Source organism: Pantherophis guttatus, chromosome 11 (assembly GCF_059756535.1).
Source record: "Pantherophis guttatus breed Tessera chromosome 11, ASM5975653v1, whole genome shotgun sequence".
Taxonomy (NCBI): domain Eukaryota; kingdom Metazoa; phylum Chordata; class Lepidosauria; order Squamata; family Colubridae; genus Pantherophis; species Pantherophis guttatus.
The window spans coordinates 11353482-11367425 of record NC_142073.1 but is presented as its reverse complement, the minus strand read 5'-3'; the positions used below and the strand labels follow the sequence as shown (position 1 = coordinate 11367425).

Genomic DNA, 13944 nt, shown 5'->3' with positions numbered 1-13944 from the left:
CCATCAGTTGATTGTTCTCACTGTCAGAAAATTTCTCCTCATTTCCAGGTTGAATCTCTCCTTGGTCAGTTTCCATCCATTATTCCTTGTCTGGCCTTCAGGTGCTTTGGAAAATAGCTTGACCCCTTCCTCTCTGTGGCAGCCCCTCAAATATTGGAACACTGCTATCATGTCTCCCCTGGTCCTTCTCTTCACTGGACTAGCCATGCCCAGTTCCTGCAACCGTTCATCGTATGTTTTAGCCTCCAGTCCCCTAATCATCTTGGTTGCTCTTCTCTGCACTTTTTCTAGAGTCTCAACATCTTTTTTATAGTGTGGTGGCCAAAACTGGATGCAGTACTCTACTGTAGGTGTGGTCTTACTAAGGCTTTACAGACCAAGCCCATCTCAGTGTATCTCCACGTATCTTCAGTGAAGCCTATCCTGTTCTTATTCCGCAGATTTACAATATCAATAAAATAACCGGAAGGTAGCATCTGCAAAGCACCAGCTCAAACTTTATCTTTCTAAATTATTACCCCTGAGCTTTATATACACCATTGATTGACAGACTCTACAGAAGCTGATCTTTGCAGTTACATGGACTACTTAGTACCGGCAGTAACAAGTTATCGCAGGGGTGGGCTGCTGGGGGTTCTCAGGAGCCCACCCCTGGAGTATTCTCAGGAGTACTTCTAGCTAAGATTCTGTGCAGTTCGGAGAACCCCCAAATCCCACTCCTGGCTGGCCCCACTCACCCCACCCCGCCCCTCCCAGGAGTCTTCACACGGCCCGTTTTGGATGCAGGTAAGTGCAGGATGCGCATGGAGACTCAGGGAGGGTGAAAACCGGGCCTACTGGAAGTCAGGGAAGGCCAGAAATGGGCCTGTTTCTGGCCTCCAGAGGGCCTCCGGAGCCTGGGGAGGCCTTTTTCACACTCCCAGGGGCTCAAGGAAAGGCTCTGGAGCCCGGGGAGGGCAAAAACACCTCCCCCGCCATGGTGCAGGAGGCTGACTAGGCCACGCCCACCATGGCCACGCCCACCCAGCAACCGGGCAGAAAACCCCTTGCTAAAATTACTCTGTAGTGCAATTTGAATTCCTAGTAGTCCAAGAGAAAATCATTGCAGTCGGGTGGATGGAATTTTTGAAAGCCGGTGTCACAGGGTCTGAGGGGAATGATAGGGATTAATTTTGCTGGTTAAATAGTTGGGAGTTTTCTTTTTACTTTGCAACATGCCGATCTTGTTTTCTCCGCAAACAAACGGCTGCCTTCATTTCTGCAGAGTATTTCTGTTTTTAAGGTCAAGGTTGTCTTTCAAAGGAGCCCTGATTTCTCCAGGAACGATGTGCTTAAAAACGCTGAGCTTTCTCCCTCGAGAACAGCTGGAGAAGGCAAGTAGAGGGGGGGATGATGTGCTGTGAATATGAACTGCTGGCCCGGTGGCTTCGAAAAAGAAGATGCTGTCATGCACAACACGAGTTGTGACCTCGGTGCACTTTGCTCCCAGGCCTCTCTTACCTTGGGAAAGGCATTCAACACCGTAACACATTCTCTGCCTGCACCGTAACACATTTTCCGAACCTGTCGTCAGTCATAGGTTCAAACCTTCTTTGCTTTCAGCTTTTTAAAAAAAAAGATAGGAATAACAGTGATTGTCCAGAAGCCTAACCTAATGGAATACCATGGCAGGACTCACCACCGTACATACATGACTAAGAAGATTTTTTTTCCCCGTGAGTTGCCCACTTGCCTGCTTTTCAGGTTTATGACCACAAGGAGTTCCAGAAAAACATCTACTTCTGCTTCATTGACTATGCTAAAGCCTTTGATTGTATGGATCACAACAAATTGTGGCAAGTTCTTAAAAGAGATGGGAGTACCAGACCATCTTATCTGTGTCTTGAGAAACCTATATCTGGGTCAAGAAGCAATAGTGAAAACTGGACACGGAACCACTGATTGGTTCAAAATTGGGAAAGGAGTCCGGAAAGGCTGTATACTGTCACTCTGCCTATTTTAACTTATATTCAGAGCACATCATGAGAAAGGCGGGGCTAGAGGAATCAAAAATTGGAATTAAGATTGCCGGGAGAAATATCAACAACTTCAGATATGCAGATGATACCACTCTAATGGAGGAACTAGAGAGCTTTTTGACGCAGGTGAAGAAGGAGAGTGCAAAGGTTGGCTTGAAACTCAACATTACGAAAACTAAGATCATGGCATCTGGCCCTCTCAATTCCTGACAAATAGATGGGGAAGAAATGGAGGTAGTGACAGATTTTATTATCCAAGATCACCGCAGGTGGGGACTGCAGCCAAGAAATTAAAAGACACTTACCCTTGGGGAGGAAAGCAATAGCAAATCTAGATAGCTTACTAAAAAGCAGAGACATCACCCTGCCAACAAAAGTGCGTATAGTCAAGGCTATGGTTTTCCCAGTTGCAATGGATGGCTGTGAAAGTTGGACCATAAGGAAGGCTGAGAAGGCCAAAGAATTGAGGCCTTTGAACTATGGTGCTGGAGAAGACTCCTGTGAGTCCCTTGGACTGCAAGGCGATCAAACCGGTCAGTCCTAGAGGAGATCAACCCTGACTGTTCTTTAGAAGGCCAGATCCTGAAGATGAAACTCAAATACTTTGGCCACCTAATGAGAAGGAAGGACTCACTGGAGAAGAGCCTAATGCTGGGAACGATTGAGGGCAAAACAAGAAGGGGACGGCAGAGAACGAGGTGGCTGGATGGAGTCACTGAAGCAGTCGGCGTGAGTTTAAATGGTCTCCCGGGGATGGTAGAGGACAGGAAGGCCTGGAGGAACATTGTCCATGGGGTCGTGATGGGTCGGACACAACTTTGCAACTAACAACAAACCGCAAGGCTACACCAGAAACAAGAACTCCAGAAGCCAGAAGAGAAAAACCTGCAGTGGGGATAGCAGATCAAATCACCCGATCGACCAAAAGTGGTGACTGCAGCCCTGAGATCAGAAGGCATTTGGAAGAACTGCAATGTCTAGGATGAATAACATCTGGAAGATTAAAGACATCAGCCTCACAGCCAAATGCAGATGAGTTCACCCGACATTTTTTCCCTCCCTCCAATTGCTATTTATGGCTACGAAACCCGGACTCTGGAAAAGGCTGATAGGAAGAAGGGTGGATGCCTTTGAATTGTGATGCTGGAGGCGACGATTACGCATCCCACGGACTGCAAAAACAACAAAGAAAAAAGTCCTAGACTCAACCTCACTAAAAATATCCCTTGAAGCCGAGATCGCCGAGTGGAGGCTGTCATACTTTGGTCATGTCATGCAAGCTGACTCACTCGAAAAGTCAATCATGCTGGGAGTGATCAGTGGAAAAAGGAAGGGCCGCCCTAATACCTATTGGCTGGACACGATAAAGGAAGACACTGGGAGGACCATGGTACAGGGGTGTCAAACTCGATTTCATTGAGGGCCGCATCAGGGTTGTGTTTGACCTCAGGGGTCAGGAGTGGGTGTGGCCAGTTCAACGTCACTCATGCCTGTGGCGGGCCGAGTGATCTGCCAGCAAATACGGGCTCCCGTGCTCCGTTTCCGACTGTGATGGCCTCCTGCAACTGTACGCCAGCGAAAACGAAGCTCAGGAGGGCCTACTGAGTTCCGTTTTCGCTCACAGAAGCACCGTGGGCTGGTCCCTCACTGTTTCCAGGGTGGCCTCGCGGGCTAGATCTAAGCACCCTAGGTGCCAGAGCTGGCTTACAGGCCTTTGATACCCCTGCCATGGTGGATCTGAAGGAGGCAGTGCGAGACAGGGGGGCATGGAGAGTGCTGACCCATAGAGTGGCCAAGGGTTGGACACGACTGAACGGCTGACGACAGGCATAGCAGAAAGAAAACAGGTTCCTGAGGAAGGACAATGCTTCTTATTCTTCTTAAGCGGTCATGAGCTCTCATTTCAACCTCTCCCTTGCCCAGTTCCAGGCTCTCACTGAAATGAGAGAAACCCAGTAGAGAAACTCTTTTTACAGGTTTTATTGGTTTATCATCTAAAGTACAAAACTACAAAAGCAAAGAGTTGGAAAAATAAGGGAGGGAAAAGGGAAAGGAGGAGTGTAGAAAAGTAGGGGGGGAAAAGAAGAAAAAAGACATTGACTTCCGACTTCCTCTAGTGAAGTAGAATAAAACAGTAACATCAAACCTCAACCTTTTTACTTTTACATAATAGTATAAACTAGCCATTTGTATAACAACCAATCTATCTAATCGGTAAAAAAACAAAATCAAAGTTTCCGATTTTTTCCCACCTCAAGTACAAAGTCCAGAAGCGGTTTCCAAGTAGATACAAAAGTACTTATGTTTCCCCCCCCCGCTCTTGGATTAAAAAACAGTCAATTTAGCCATCTCTGCTAGTTCCAGTTGTGGTATTCAGCCGGTTCGGGCGAAACGGTAGCGGCGACTGTGGGTGGATCAACCCACCCACCCCGGCGCTAGGCCATCCTATTTAGCCACGTTTTTGAGGCCAGGTGTATGCGCGGAAGGCACGTGTGCGTGCAAAGCACATGTGTGGAAGGCTGGGTGCATGCGCAGAAGGAATGCATGCGCGTGAAGCGAGAGTGCACACATGGTGTACCGGTGGTAAAAATATATGAAACCCATCTCTGGTTAGTTCCATCAACTTTTGCAGCCATTTGTCTATTGCGGGGATCGAAAGGCAGTAGGGTAACGGATGCAAAGGTGAATTGTGGGTTCCTGCCATCCAGTCAATTAAACCAGTGGGAGTGATAAGATCACAAACTTTGGGGTGTGTGAGAATGAAACAAGGGAATTGGGTTGGGAGGAAAGGCTGGTCTCCCTTTTAGCAGAGGGTAGACAAGGTTTTGTTTTTTTTTAAGAGGGGCCTCTCTCTCTCCCTCCTGTCTGGCTAAGTCCTTGCAAGCAAGCCGAACAATGGGAGGAAGTTGGGGCGTCAACAGGAGGCCGGCAGAGCGAAGGCGCCTGAGATGCTTGTTCTTCCTGCCGCACCAAAGCTTAAGTTACACCACCTTCTTCCGGCTCTGCTGGTTTGCTGAAACTCGTCTTGAAGGAGTCTTCTCCCTCCAGGCAATTTCACAGTCCTAAGGCCAACCATGTGGAGCAGAAAAAACTGAACTGCGGTCCCTGTTCAGTTGTGGAATCCCGGTTTTGCTCTGTTGCGTTTCCTCTCTTTTTCCGTAAAATGAGAACAACGTGTAAAATTTCTCCAGCTGCATGGACCTCTCCTCTGCACAACAGCTGATGCTTTTAAGGATCTGCATCATACCGTCCATCTTCCATTGCAAAGATTACCACTGATCACGTATAGGCAACTCAGATAATACTGCAATCTCCCAGTATCCCCAATTTGACCCATGATGAGGGATGCTGGAAAGGCTGTTTAGCATGATCTACAGTTGTGATGGCGAACCTATGGCACGCATGCCGGAAGTGGCATGCAGAGTCATTTTTCTGGGCTCACGAGCTGTCGCCCTCCCGGAGGCTCGAGAAAAGCCTCTGGAGCCCAGGGAGGGCAAAACGTCCCCCCCTGCCATGGTGCAGGAGGCCAACTACGCCACGCCGACCATGGCCACGCCCATCCAGCAACCAGGCAGAGAACCTCTTGCTAAAATTTTTGAAGCCCACTCCTGGGTGAGAGACAACTGGACCAGTGTGGGTTAGAAGGACCGGGTGTCGGATAATGCAGGTACAGCTGTAACCCGGGAAAGAGACCCAGGTTCACATTAAGAGGAGGCCAGCTTGTTCCCTTGCAGCGGAACGAGACTGCCCCCCCCATTCCTGCCAGCAAAGCTGAATCTCCTTGCCAAGAGGCCTGTCCATCTGCCATGGCTTCTGCCAGCGTTTATTATTGGTAACTAGCAATTTAACATGGGATGGGGGAGAAGCCTCCTAGGAAGGCAGGAGAGAGAAAATACTGTAGGAAGAAATATCCTTCTGGGTTCTGTTCCAAGTGGGGAAAAAGACACTGGAAACATGGGGACTGCTTGGAAAGATGGTTTAATGGTGGACAGGATCACATGGCTTGAGTTCCTGAACAGAAAAAGGGATGAGATACAGCGAGTCCCCGGGTTTTATGCCCTCTCTGGCTTTGAACTTCCTGGGGCCCCGAAAGAGTATCCTGATTGGTTTTCAAACTCCCAGGGGGTGGGGGTCTTAGCTAGCCTTGCTGGCTGATGTAATCTTCCCAGGTGCCATGTGGTGAGTTTCTGTCCTAGATGGGTCCCATTGTGCTAGTTTCTGTTGCTATTGTGTTGCAGATGGGTCCTATTGTCAAAGATTGAGTTTCTGCCTCTGGCCCATTAACAAAGGGGGGGGGGGAGGCAGGAAGGTGGGAGTTGCTTTGTCTTTAAAACATGATTCTCCATTTCTCAACCAGGGAAACATAATATTCTGCCTTTTTAATATTTCCTAAAATATTTCATTCTTCCAGGAAAGGGGTGGGTGGTAACTTCCTACAATACGAAGGGAAATTTTAAAGCAATCGATTCATAAGCATACCCTGGATTGCTGTCTTAACTATCGGGACAAAAATGGAGCACAGCTCTCCCTGCCCCTTCAAAATGAGACACACACACAGAGAGAATTGGTTGGAGGCAGCCAAAGGAGAGAAAAAGCAGGCAGTGCCAAAGAGCTGGCATGGAGAACATAGATCTGAAACCAACGTGAGGTTTTCAGTTCTACCAGTTGGAGGTTGTGGTCCACGAGCAAACAGAAAGGGGCCACCAAAAGGGCTTTTGTGTCCTTCTTTGCCTTCTTTCTGAATTCAGATCTCCGGCCACCAAACTGCAAAGTTCATAACGTTCATGATTTCCCTTTGTTTAATTTGGCAGCCAAGTTCAAAAGCTCTGCAAGACTCCTTTTCTGGATGCAAATTAAAGTTTAGGATCTGATCTATGAAACGTCCAAATGGCCTGAGAATCCTTAGGCCCATCAGAAACTGCCCGGCTATTAAGATCTTCTCTGCGAAGCTAACACCAACATCTGGCAGCTACCAGCACCCCACAATTCATAATGCGATTCTCTGCGGATGGCCCACCTTTATTCTCCACATCTCACCATGCCTAACATTCTGAGTTAAGACCACAGAACTTCTGCATCAAACACTAAGCGCCAACCCGGAGCACTGTAGAGATTTAGAAGATTGGATAGACTTGGCATGGCCATATTTTTTGGAGGCCTCCAATCACAATTATCAGGCACATCTGGCAGAATAAGAGGTCTACGAGAAGACACTTTGTTCCTCAATTCTGGAGTCAGCCCTGGCTCTGCAGACCATTCTCTTAGGGTTTCTACCTCCAGGGCTAAGGTAGGACTTTCTTTAAGATGGTATCTTAGAATTAGAATTAGAATTAGAATTAGAATTAGAATTAGAATTAGAATTAGAATTAGAATAGAATAGAATAGAATAGAATAGAATAGAATAGAATAGAATAGAATAGAATAGAATAGAATAGAATAGAATAGAATAGAATAGAATAGTAGAAGTAGAAAGAGTTAATGCTAATTCTTAGAGGGAAATGGTCAAAAATCTCTTCCTTCCTGCTACTGAGCACATCCTGAAAAAATGTGTTCTTTGGAGAGTTAGGATTAAGATACAAAGATATCTGAATTCTCACCCTTTCTCCAAAGAGAAAGAAGGAAGAGGATATCAAAAACGAACTGCAAGGACAATAGGGTTGAAGAAGAGATTTCAATCCTACCTTGTTCATCGGATTGCAAATACTACCATTTCCTGAAAATAAGACATCCCCTGATAATAAGCCCAATTGGGCTTTTGAGTGCCTGTGCTAAAAAAAGCCCCTCCCAGAAAATAAGCCCTCCCCGAAAATAAGCCCTCCCCAAAAATATTTAAACACATGCACAGCCGGTCCCCGCCATTTCCTCTGGCTAGGGTTAGGGAGACAGAACTGGAAATCAGGTAAGATTGCAAGAGGAACCCCGTCTTGCTCCACATACCCCAAAATAATAAGACCTCCCCGAAAATAAGACCAAGCACTTATTTTGGGGTTCAAAAAAATATGAGACATGTCTTATTTTCAGGAAAACACGGTATTTTTATTGTTCCTCAGTCAATTCTGTCTGCTGATAACACCAAGTAATTATCATTTGAAACCGATGCTTAAAAGCTCTGAAAAACTTCCCCTAAGGTTAACTCCTACACAGAGAATGGCCTTTTTAACATCAGGCTACGCCAAGGCCAATTATTAATTCTGTTGCACTGAAGCCAAGTCCTCCTTTATGGTCTTATTTCCTTGTGATGTTTTATTATACCGTGTACAACATAATGTAAGCTCTCTTGAATACTTTCCAACTCCAAAGGTGGGATTAAAAAAAATAAAGAAAGAACAAGCATATCCTGAAGACTCTTTTTCCTTCTTCAACAAAGTTTGGATCAGGCAACTTTTAAGACCCGTGGACTTCAACTCCCATGCTGGCTGGCTGGGGAATTCTGGGAGTTGAAGTCCACGGGTCTTAAAGTTGCCAAGGTTGGAGACCCCTGGTTTAGACGCTTCCAAGAATCATCTAGTCATAGGAGCTAAAAACTTCTTCTTTTCACAAACTAATAGATGACTTTTAGTGCTGTGTCTACTGTGGCCAGTGTCCAACTCTGCAGTCATGGAAAAGAATCACATAAACTCACAACCCTGGAATTAGCTAGTTAGCAAAAAAAAAAAAAAAAACACAAAACAAAACAAAACAAAAACCAAGAGACTTGCAAAACTGATGAATCAATGGATGCCTCATTCTTCATACTTCTTTTACCACCTTAAAGCCATAGTAGTTTATAGCAACCGCACTTACGACTTAAATACTGCTTCACAGTGCTCTCTAAGCGGTTTACAGAGTCAGCCTCTTGCCCCCAACAATCTGGGTCCTCATTTTGCCGACCTCGGAAGGATGGAAGGCTGAGTCAACCTTGAGCCTGGGGAGATTCGATCTGCCAAATTGTAGGCAGCCAGCAGTCAGCACAAGTAGCCTGCAGTACTGCGCTCTCACCACTGCGCCACCGCGGCTCTTACAGTTTATGCAGTGTTTATTCTCTTTTAAAAAAACATGGTAATTTCGAATGGTCACTAAACGAATGATTGTAAGTCAAGGAGTGTCTCTACTACATTGGGGAAGGGAGAGGAGGGAAGCCCTATCTTCCTTTAAAAACCACGGGGAATTTTTAGATTTTTATCCTTGATCATCTTGATGGATGGGTCCTATTGAGGAATAGGAAACGCAGCCCTATGACTGAAACTGAACATGGATCTTCCTGGAAAAATCTTCACCACGACACAAGACCAAAGCTCTGCTTGCTCATAACCTAAGTCAGGGTTTGTTTGTCCAACAAGCCATTGTCACAGCCCGTTCTGCTGATGAAGAAAGCAATCATCCTTTGTTTATCCAAACCCTGCCTTGTTTTTTTTTCCCCTTCCTCTGCCGGTGAATTGGGTGGGAACCTAAAAACCATAAACAACCTGAGGGACATGACACGATGCTGGGTTCAAACACAACATGCTTTAGATAAAACAAGTTCTGGATTGAGAAAAGAAACCCGGGGTTTAAATTCTGGTTTGTAGCCCAAAATAAACCATCCGCCCTTAAAATGGGCATGCGTAACACCTTCAGACAAAAGCAATTTTCCCTTTATAAATTAGCCCTGGGCATGAACGACAGATGCTCCTCAACTTACAACTGGTTGGTTTAGTAACCATTCGAAGGTACAGCAGCACTGAAAAAAGCGACTTATGACCACTTCTCACACTTTACGACCGTTACAGCATCTCCATGGGCATCCGATCCAAATTCGGGTGCTTGGAAACTGGCACGTATTTATTATGATGGCTGCCCTTTCCCAGGGTCATGCGATCACCCTTCGCGACCTTCCCCGTCGACTTCTGACAAGCAAAGACAATGGGGGAAGCCAGATTTGCTTAACGACCACACGATTCATTTAACAACTGCAATAAATTGTTTAACAACTATGACAAAAAAAAGGTGGCAAAGAGAGGCACGACTTAATCGACTGCCTTGTTTAGCCAACGGAAATGTTGAGCTCAGTTACGGTTGTGGACTCTCTGTAAATCTACTTCTTGCTCTTCTACCCTTCTTCTGCCACTATTCTGCCTTCTACCTCCCCAAGGAAACATTTCCTGGGTAGCACCGAACACTTTTCTACTGTTCATCAGTCTCAGCTAGTCGTGCCAGCACTTTTGGCAACCTGATCTCGTCCCGCCCAACTGGAATGGGGCTGCGCTAGTATCACCAGAACTCCCACGACGCTTCAAAGGAGCCCAACTGAATATTATGTAGGGATCCTGGCAAGGGCCAAGGAAAAGGCACAACAGAACTGGCACTGAAAGGATCCTGCCTTGAAAAACACAGCAGTCTCGTGGCATCTTGGAAGATCAACAAGTCCATTATGGGAGAAGCTTTGGTGCCAAGGGTTTTTGCCACATGGCCTTGTGCTTTTGGCCTGACCCCCCCACCCCCTGAAAAATGTTGGGGGGCAGAATCAACACTATAAAAATCTGCATGACAACCCCCAAAGAGACAAATGCATCGTATTATGGCCTAATCAGAGGCAGAATAGCGCCCTATAACCAATGCCTCTATAATACCCTCAGGGTCAAAATTTCCCCATCCCTCACTTTATAACCCAAAGTAATAATAATAATAATAGATCCGACTTGAATGCCACCCAATTCTCAACAACTCTTTCCTACCACCTTCTTTCAATCACCGGGAAATTTATACCGTTTCTCCAAAAATAAGACCAAACTAGAAAATAAGCCCTAGCATGATTTTTCAGGGTGCTTTTAATATAAACCCTAACCCAAAAATAAGCCCCTGTTAAGATCGTCAGCAGACAGAGGCATTTAGTACTGTATTTCCCCCAAAATAAATCCTAACCAGAAAATAAGCTATAATGCGTCTTTTGGAGCAAAAAATAACATAAGACCCGGTCTTATTTTGGGGAAAACATGGTAGATTCATATATTTACAACGATAACATGCATCTGCAGATAAACACATACCATTAAGCGCAATACAAATTTCATGTACCAGCATGCCACGAAAGGCCACATTTTAAACTGCCAACATTTATTTCATTTATTTGTCGCCCTTCTTGTAACCTTAACAACTCTGGGTTTACTGCAGCATTAAAACATTTAAAATCCTAACTTTAAAAAAGTTTAAATCATGGCAACTGGACCGAAGTTTGTTAACCTGAGATGTTTCGTTACTCATCCAAGTAACTTCTGCAAGTCAAAATAAAAAAAAAATAGTTAGGTAGAGAGTCAGAGTAGTTGGAATGTACCAACTCTTGCCACACCAACTACAGAGGTTTCTCCCCAAAACATATTGTAATACATCAATGAAGACTCAATCATCCAGGCCAAAAGTAACTAAAGCAGGTTAAAAATCATGGCAATCGGAACAGTGTGTGTTAACCTAAGACTTTTTGTTACTCATCCAAGTAACTTCTTCAGCCAAAATAAAATTTAAATGCTAACAAATTATCTCTAAAACCATAAAAGCAGGGAGCTTTTCAGCAAGAGGGCATCTCCTGTGTGAACTGTGCTTACTTCTTCAGCCCTCCCGATTTAAGCCAAGCCGAACGGGTCTGACAATTTAACACTACAAAGGTCTATCAATCTCTTGGGAGCAGAATCATCTGTATAGATTACCATTCGGAATAAACGCCCATGGAACATTAAGTGACAATCCACCAGCCCAAATTCTGTAAATCTGAAACAGCAACAGCATTTCGACTTTATATAGGTTGCTGCTGAATGATTTCCCCTGCAGGGAGGATGCTTTTCCATCTCCGTAGCAGAGATGACACCGAAACAAAACTCCACAAATTGCAGGATTCCAGTGCTTCAAGAACGCAGCTTTTGCTTTCCTAAAGTTCATCCCACTTTGGATTTGGAGATGGAGGGGGGGGAAAAAAGTCCTACTTTTTAAAGGAGCCACCATTACCTTTGTACTTCCCTCTCATCCTGAAGCTGGGGCTTACTTAGTCCATCCTCCTGAATTGGAGAGGAAGGGTCTGTCCCTCAAGGACCAGCAGGGGTGTCCTGAATGCTGGTGCCACAGCTTCTCTGCATAGTCCCCGCGAACTGCAGCAAAGACAGAAGTTCTGGCCGGCCAGTTTGTCTGTGTGTCTCCTCCCCATCATTCCTGACATCACCAGAGTTCCTGCTGCTCCCAGGGTGAGTCAAAAGCCACAAAGCCGTGGAGGAAGCCAGAAGAAAGGAGAATGGAACAAGATTTCCCAGGAGCAGTTGCTCTTTTTTCCACCACCTTCTACTGAAGACGTAGTTCTACGTGGAGTTCAGAACACGGCTCAACCATTTTTTTCCCCTTCTTCCTGCATCATTTTTAAGGAATTTTTTTAAAAAAAATAAAATAAAATAAAAGTCCTGGTATCCAAGATATGAGTCTGATATCTATTATTATTATTATTATTTTTTGGAAAAGTTCTAAAAATGAGAAGATGAAGCCACAGGTCTCAACACAGCCTATATTGAATAATGAGCATAGGGATTGAATGAATTATATACAATCCATAGTTCATATGTGTATGAACAGTTTTTCCTGCTAATTAGTTTTTCTTTTCTTGCCATGTTTAGACTTTAGTTACCATAATGTATCTGAGCTGCTTTTTCTTCTTTTTCTTCTTCCTTTCCTTCTTTCCTTTCCTTTCCTTTCCTTTCCCTCCTTCTTTCTTTCTTCCTTCTTCCTTCCTTCTTTCTTTCTTCCTTCTTCCTTTCTTGTTTTCTTCTTTCTTCCTTCTTCCTTCCTTCTTTCTTTTTCTTCCTTCCTTCTTTCTTTCTTTCTTTCTTTCTTTCTTTCTCTCTCTCTCTTTCTCTCTTTCCTTCCTTCCTTCCTTCCTTCCTTCCCTTTCTTCTCGGTACAACCACTATTTATGTTCCTTTATTTTTTTTTTCCCCTGTTGGTGCTGCAGTTGTTTGTTTTTTGCTATTAATATTTTTTAATACAAATACTGAAAATTCTGTAGTTTTTCAAAACTACATACGGGTGTCATTTCCAGATACCCAACGAGATTTAATGCACTGACCCTGCGTGCATTTGGATGAGATCCAGATGTGGAAGAGACCCCTGAGAATTTTAATCATCTTGCTTGGAGGCCAACAGGCTCAGGGTTTTGCTTAAGGTGACCACATGCAAAGGAGGGGAAATTGGCTTTTCAATAGGCATAGAAAAGCGAGACTTTGTTGGGTTTTTTTTTTTTTGTTTTCTTTAATCAACCAAGCTCATTTTAGAGGGGCGAGAAAACCACTTGTGAAAAACATCTGCTTCCGTTCAGCATTAGTAAAGGTAAAGGTTCCCCTCGCGCAAATGTGCTAGTTGTTCCTGACTCTAGGGGGCGGTGCTCATCTCCGTTTCAAAGCCGAAGATCCAGCGCTGTCCGAAGACGTCTCCATGGTCATGTGGCCGGCATCACTAAACGCCAAAGGCGCACGGAACGCTGTTCCCTTCCCACCAAAGGTGGTCCCTATTTTTCTACTTGCATTTTTTACGTGCTTTCGAACTGCTAGGTTGGCAGAAGCTGGGACAAGTCACGGGAGCTCACCCCGTAATGCGGCACTCGGGATTCGAACCACTGAACTGCCGACCTTTCGATCGAGAAGCTCAGCGTCTTCGCCACTGAACCATCGCGTCCCTTCTTTCTGTTCAGCATTAAAGATCGAGAAATACTGTCCTTAATGGATTCCATCAACAGCAGCTGCTTCTTTCAACTAAAAATCCCTTATCAAAGGAATTAATACTGATACTAATGAGGAACAGGGGGAGGAATGAGGAACGATGTTCTCCACCTTAGGGATGGGCACAATCCAGCAGTGAATCCCAGCATCTCTCTCTTCATAAATGAGATGTCCAGTTCTGCTCTCGTAACTGGGAGAAATAAATCTTCCCTGGGAATGCC

General features: G+C 45.0%; 1 protein-coding gene across 11 annotated transcripts in view; it reads right to left on the bottom strand.

Moving 5' to 3' along the window:
* Positions 1-13944, bottom strand: part of RIPOR1 (RHO family interacting cell polarization regulator 1) — a 118165-nt gene that overhangs the window by 45441 nt on the left and 58780 nt on the right. For 2 of the 11 annotated variants that reach the window (XM_087877238.1, XM_034425792.3), the window contains exon 1: positions 11973-12370. The exons of 7 other annotated variants lie outside the window; for them this stretch is intronic. In XM_087877238.1, coding sequence (XP_087733364.1) covers positions 11973-11991 — 19 coding nt within the window. In that variant the 5' untranslated portion in view covers positions 11992-12370. Of the gene's footprint in view, positions 1-9678; positions 9716-11972; positions 12371-13944 lie in introns of those variants that run through there. 2 more of the 11 variants (XM_087877237.1, XM_087877235.1) reach the window with 1 other exon arrangement.